The sequence below is a fragment of the Perissodus microlepis genome, chromosome 8 (assembly GCF_051167445.1).
Source record: "Perissodus microlepis isolate ML-2025 ecotype Zambia chromosome 8, ASM5116744v1, whole genome shotgun sequence".
Lineage (NCBI taxonomy): Eukaryota > Metazoa > Chordata > Actinopteri > Cichliformes > Cichlidae > Perissodus > Perissodus microlepis.
This window is the reverse complement of record NC_140468.1, coordinates 27465457-27472156: the sequence shown is the minus strand read 5'-3', so window position 1 is coordinate 27472156 and position 6700 is coordinate 27465457. Positions and strand designations below refer to the sequence as shown.

The window sequence follows — 6700 nt, the reverse complement described above, 5'->3', positions numbered from 1 at the left end:
TTGTTGGCTCACTGTCATTATTCTGTTGTTTTGTAAACATTTAAAGACTTTTTTTTTTTCAATCTTTCATTCTTTATATTTAGTTTACAAGATTGGAATAAAGAAATGAAGGGAAAAATTGTAGACGAGTTGAGGAGAGGGAACTGTTTAAAACATACATGGAATGCTAAAAGTAACTGAACACACAAATCCAGGATAAATCTTCCTGTTTAATATTTAACCTCTTTGATTGTAGTTTCATGGTCAAGATTATTCATCAAATGGTGTAGATCACTTCTGACACATTTCTCTAAATTCAATGTCTCCTACTTGACCAAGCCATGACAGATACAAGTATGCTCAAAGTTTGCATATCTTGGCAGAATTAGTGTCTTGTGGAGTGGTTGGGTGAAGCCATTTATTATCAAGAAATTGTGTTTGACCTGTTAGTATTGTAATGATAGCAGGATTTCAGTGTTCATATTTATTTTTTAATTATTTATAAATAAATATCCATATGTTTTATCCAAAGTAGTCACTTTGTAATCCAGTTACTCACTACAAAAGGATTGTTGTTTCAATTCTTGTACTTACCCTGGACTGTGGCCTTCAGGTGGAAATTGATAGTGTAACCCTGGCATATAAAAAGTATTTTGCCCAACAACTTTTTTTAGTTAGTAAACTTGAATCTATTTAATTGGACAGAAACCAAAATTTTGCTGAGGACTTTTTACATGAGAGCCACTAAGTCCCCCTGAGGCAACTCTTTCGATGGAGCAAAGATCTGTCTTCTTTGAATGCTGAGGTTGCTCTCTCTTTACTTTCTTTAATATTTCTTAAAAATATTAATATTTGTGTCTTGGATTTTGTTATTGTGTTATAAGTGAATGAATATTATACGTTTAATAAATAGTTAATCATAAATAAACAAAAAATAAAGAAATCAAGCTGGTTATTTTCTGAATCACATGATATTTTCAAACCAACCAGAACCTCACAACAAAGAATTTGAGTCCACAATGAGCTCAGCACATTGCTCTTGTTGACTTTATAAACATGGATTCCTTTCAAATCAAGTGAAAGGAGGTAGAAGCAAAAAGATTGTATACTGGTGGACAAAGGAATATGATGAAGTGCTGAAATAAAGCTTTTAAAATGTTAAAAAGAAATCAGAATTATCAGAATCCTGTTGAATATAAAAAGTCACAAGCTAATGTAAGAAAAACCATTAAAATGCAACAAGGGACAGTTGGAGGGGCTTTTGTAATTCTGTGGGGAGAGAGACAGAAATTGATAAGGTATGGTCAATGATCAGAAGGATGAATACAATTATAAGAGAATATGGGCATCCAGTATTAAATGATGGGGAAGTTACAGCAGTGAAAAATGAAGAAAAGGCACATATGATGGCAAAAACCTTTGGTAAAATTCATAACTCAATTAATATTAGGGATAGAGTTTGGAGGGAGGGAAGTTACCACAAAGCTCATGTGGCACATAAACCAGAGAAGGATGATACAAGCCAGGAACCTACAGACCAATTGCTTTAACATCAAACATCTGCAAAATAATGTAGTATTAATACTGGGTTAATTATATCAGTATTGGATTATGGGTGTATAGCATATAATTCTGCTGCCGGAGCAAGTCTTCGTGAGTCTGCACAGGTGCATTTAAAACAACCCCAACAGCAGCAGTACAGGTAGACGGGAGAAATGCCACTAGAAATCAGAAGAGAGCGGCTAACACTGAACTACTGGACAAGTCTCTAAGGACATGGTCAACATCATCCAACAAAAACTGTTTTTCAATCCTGCTGGGAAAAAGAGAAATGAAGAGCTTTGGGTCGACACTGAGTCAGAAAGCACCTGAACTTAATCTGGACAAGATCAGCATTAGTGAAACAGCACCATTACCTACAATACCACCATGGATGCTGTAGTAAATTTCACATTATTGGACAAAAAGAACAAGGATAGGGGTTTTATTTTAAATTCACATACAGCACAGGAATACATTGGTGGGTATTACAATTATGTCAAAATGTACACAGATGCATCAAGGAAGACAGCCAACCAAAGTGGGACAGCATTTATTGTTCTTGAGTTTTGTTTCAAAGTAAGGAAAAGGATCAGTGATGGATCATCAGTATACACGGGAGAAATGGTTTCAATACTGTTGGCTGTCCAGTGGATTGAAGACAGAAGACCATTAAGATCGGTGATATGCTCAGATTCAAGTTAGTTTGGCTAGTTTGCAAGACAGTCACTCAGACAGCAGATCCGGCATTCTGATAGAGATTCAGCAAACACAAAGTCAATATGATGGGGCTTATGGTCACATTCTCATGGGTACCAGTGCATCGTGGAGTTAAAGGAAACAAAATGGCAGATAGGACAGCAAAGGAAGCTACAAAGAGAATTTCAGTGGATCTGGTCATCTATGTCAGTCGGACAGAGATTAAGAGTAGAATATGACAGAAAATGGAAGAAAGGTGGCAAAAGCAATGGGAGGAAGAGAGGAAAAGGTGATGGTTTTACAAAATCCAAAAGAAAACAGGAGAAATGAGAAGCACAGGAAGGAACAGGAGAGAGGCAGATTTGGGCACACTGGTTTGAATGGCACGTTATTTTTAAAAGGAAAACACCATACAAGAAAATGTGACTGCAGTAGAGAAGATAACACCATGGAACATGTTTTAGTGCACTGCCAGAAATGTGACGCTGAAAGAAGAAAGCTGATTCAAAAGCTCGGTTATATGAACGTGAAACTGGATTTGTTAGATTTACTTTGCAAGAACTCGAAGAGTGAAAGTTATCAGGTCATATTTTGTTTTTTAAGACAGACTAATTTGTTTGGAAGGATTTTTTTGTTGTTTTTTTTTAATATTTCAGGGCACACTCTACACCAGTTAGTGGCGGTAATTCACCATTTTGCTGTTTGCCAACCGCCAATAAATGATAAAGAAGAAGAAAAAAAAGAAGAAGGACGCGTCACATGATTGCTCGAGCACTTCGTCTGTCTGTTGACACTGACAGCTCATCATTTTTTTGAACCCTTTAAAGAAATCTGCTACATGGCTAGTTGCTTTCCGAGTGTGTCCGAGCTTGTTTCGGAGGCCCGGCGACTGTACGGACAGATGTTCGGTGAGGAGCCTGCTCGAGTGGCGGTGTGCGCGCCTGGAAGAGTGAACCTAATAGGAGAGCACACCGACTACAACCAGGGACTCGTGCTTCCAATGGTATCAGTACCACACTGCCACTCAATAGAAAGCTTCATCTGTTGAACTGAGTCTTGCATTATCACTTTCATGTCGAAAACAGGCAAAGATCTGATTTTAATAAAAGGATTTTGTGTTAGTAATAGTAAGAATAGTGCAACAGTGATTTTTCTCTTCTTTTTTAAATAACTTCTGGAAAGAAATTTCTTCTTGACACAAAGACTAAAGACAAAACTAAGTACTTCCTTGTGCATTTGTTGTCAGGCCCTTCCTTTAGTGACTGTGGTGGTGGGTAGTGAAATATCCGGCCAGGATGTTACCCTGGTAACCGCAGCCTTCGACGCTGACGAGCCTCACCGATTGGACTTCTGCCTGTCTAGTGATGGATCTGCACTGTCTCCAGGGTTACCCCGCTGGGCCAACTATGTAAAGGGTGTTATACACCATTACAGGGGTAAACAAGACTGTAAACACATTATACTGTCACAGTGAATGAGAACAGATGTCAAGCAGAATCCAAAAAAAAAAATCCAAAAAGTCTACTTTTTATGTGTCTTGTGTTTTAGCTTCTCCAGTCCCAGGTTTCAGGGCAGTGATAGCCACCAGTGTCCCCCTGGGTGGAGGACTGTCCAGCTCTGCCTCTCTAGAGGTGGCCTTTTACACCTTCCTGCAGCAACTCAAGCCAGGTTAGAGTCATATTAGAGGACATGGCAGTGACTGAATACTTAATTCAAGTATTTCTGCGTTATACTGCTTTCTTATTCTATTCCACTACATTCAGTCCTTGCAGTTATTATACTTTACCATTTATTTTACTTATTGTTTTGATTTCGTTCAGATTTTATAATAATCTGCCGATATATGATGCTGTATTATTCTTGATAAAGCTACCCAGTAGTATTTAAGTCATTATGCCAAAAGAAGACTTCTCAAGTAGTAAATGCCTTCAGATTCACTTAAGGAATAAGTGATATACAGTCCTGACCTCTCATCACCTCTCTGCTACCTGCGTGTTTCAACACGTGTGTTTGTTTTCAGTCTCACATGGCACATTTTGATGGGGCCATTGCTGTTCACTCTTTGTTAGAGTGATGGTGGCCTGGCAATAACAGCTTTCATGCTAAAACAAAATGTATTCCAAGATATGGTTAGAGTGTTTGAGCGCTCTTAACGTCTAACCATACTCGTACTGACAGCCGATGCTATTGATTTCACTAACAGGCCGATGGTGTTGGAGCCGTTTGATCTACTCTTTACTTTTCTTTTTCTCATAGATGATGGAAACCAGGTGTCCAAAGCATTAGCCTGTCAGCAGGCTGAACACACTCATGCTGATGTACCCTGTGGCATTATGGATCAGTTTGTATCTGTTCTTGGCAAGGAGGGCCATGCATTGCTCATTGACTGCAGGTAGTACAAGCATCTAGTGAGTGATGGTCTTTGGTTACACAAGGTAGACATTGTTACTATGTTATATTTTCATTAAAATTAAAAAGAAAAAAAAAAACGTGTTTGACAGATCGCTGGAGGCCACCCCTGTTCCTCTGACAGATCCAGGCCTGGTCATTCTCATCACCAACTCCAATGTAAGGCACTCTCTGAGTTGCAGTGAGTATCCCATAAGACGGAGGCAATGTGAGACGGCTGCCTCCATTCTGGGGAAGGACAGTCTGAGGGATGCTACGATGAAGGACCTAGAGGGTGTGGATGTTTTTTTTTTTCCTTCCTGTTGTAATCCATTTTCTCTTACTGTTTTACAGTTCATTGGCAGGTCTTTGAAAGCCTTAAAAACCACAACTTTCAGTCCCCACAAACAAGGTCTTAAAGTATTTATCTGAGTCCAGGTTATTTTTATTAATTATATACAGTGTGTAGGAATTCAAATTATTGCAAAAGCCAAATAAATTATTTGCCAATAATGTACTGTGAGAGCCGGTAACTGAGAGTTTTAATAATATGAAGTAAAAAAATTTACATGTCTTTATTCAACATGCCTAAGGTATCGCCTTCTGCCTGACTCTGAGATGGTTAGGAGGGAGGCACTGACTGAGTCTTGTTTATTTAATTTATATGACAGCATGGTTTTAATACTGTCACATGCACTAGAGCACTAGTGGAACAGATAATGTCTAATTTACTCCAAAATTGTGGAACAATGGTGGACCTTTGTATACTTCTTAATTTTGCCTGATTGGCCTCAAAAACCAAAGATGGCACTGATTGATACCCATGAAAATGTTGTTTCTGCATTTATTCAGGATGTAATTTGCTTATTTCTAATTTCTGATTTCATCTTGGGGTCAGTTTGTACCTTTTGAAGCATGCAGACATTTTTTGCTATCCACCACGCCCTACAAGTGATAGATTGTGTACTTTTTGGCATTTCACCATATTATTTTGCTAATAGTGCTAGTCGTCTCCACCAAGGAGGTAGTGTTTGCATCCTCTCATTGTGTCTGTAAACATGACAGCTTGAAAAGTTTAAATGATTTCTGATAAAATGTGTGTGTCCAGTGGGGTCTTGTTAACAGTTCATAAAAATTTCGCATCTGCCAAAGTCTTCAAGGTCAAATTTATGATTTATTAGTTAAACATGGACATAAAAGCCTTGTAACTTATTTTTGACGTGTAGAAAGTACCATATAAAGATTTAAATATGTCACATTTGACCTTTGAGTTCTTCTTCAAGATCAGTTGATCTGAGGTTCAAAGTGATGATAATAGCATGCAAACCCATTTAAAACTATGTTTCTTACTGTTGTTTGTACTGACAGGCATGTAAATATCAGGTTGACCTCTGACCTCTTCCTCAAGGACTCAAATTTAATAAAATGACTTTTATCTTTCTAGACTCAAATCTTTTCACCACTACAGTAATTCATAAATGTTTCACTTATTTTATTACTGCTTTGAACTTTTTAAGCATTTCTATTTTGCTGACCTTTGACTTGTCTTTACTTTTTTTTTTTTTTACACATAACTTTAAGTTTCAACCACTTGTTTGCCATTTGAAAGCACTTATTAGCATTTCAGTACTTTTAGATGACTATATATTTTTTTGGTTTTTTAAACTCATCAGTTAAAGCTAACCCTGTTTATTGTTTATCGGTTCAGAGGCCAGGGGAAAGATGGATGATGTTACCTACAGAAGAGCTCGCCATGTAATTGAGGAGATCCAAAGAACTGTCCAAGCTGCTAAGTCTCTAGAAAGAGGAGAATACAAGGAGTTTGGCAAACATATGGTTGAGAGCCACAACAGTCTGAGGTACAGATAGCAAATGAGTTACTGTATAGGTCACTGTTAGGCATGTTGTAACTCGATGTCCCTGTGGCAGAGATCTGTACGAGGTGAGCTGCAGGGAGCTAGATGAGCTGGTGTCTGCAGCCATGGAAGTGGAGGGCGTCTTTGGCAGCCGGATGACAGGAGGAGGATTCGGTGGATGCACTGTGACTTTGCTACTCGCCGAGGCCGTTGACAGGACCATACACCACATACAGGTT

General features: G+C 38.3%; 1 protein-coding gene across 2 annotated transcripts in view; it reads left to right on the top strand.

The window, feature by feature from the left end:
- Window positions 1–2949: 2949 nt before the first annotated feature.
- Window positions 2950–6700, top strand: part of galk1 (galactokinase 1) — a 47298-nt gene continuing 43547 nt past the window's right edge. For both annotated transcript variants that reach the window (XM_084938463.1, XM_084938462.1), the window contains exons 1-7: window positions 2950–3220; window positions 3464–3653; window positions 3766–3885; window positions 4474–4609; window positions 4719–4900; window positions 6314–6464; window positions 6535–6697. In XM_084938463.1, coding sequence (XP_084794589.1) covers window positions 3056–3220; window positions 3464–3653; window positions 3766–3885; window positions 4474–4609; window positions 4719–4900; window positions 6314–6464; window positions 6535–6697 — 1107 coding nt within the window. In that variant the 5' untranslated portion in view covers window positions 2950–3055. The remainder of the gene's footprint in view (window positions 3221–3463; window positions 3654–3765; window positions 3886–4473; window positions 4610–4718; window positions 4901–6313; window positions 6465–6534; window positions 6698–6700) is intronic.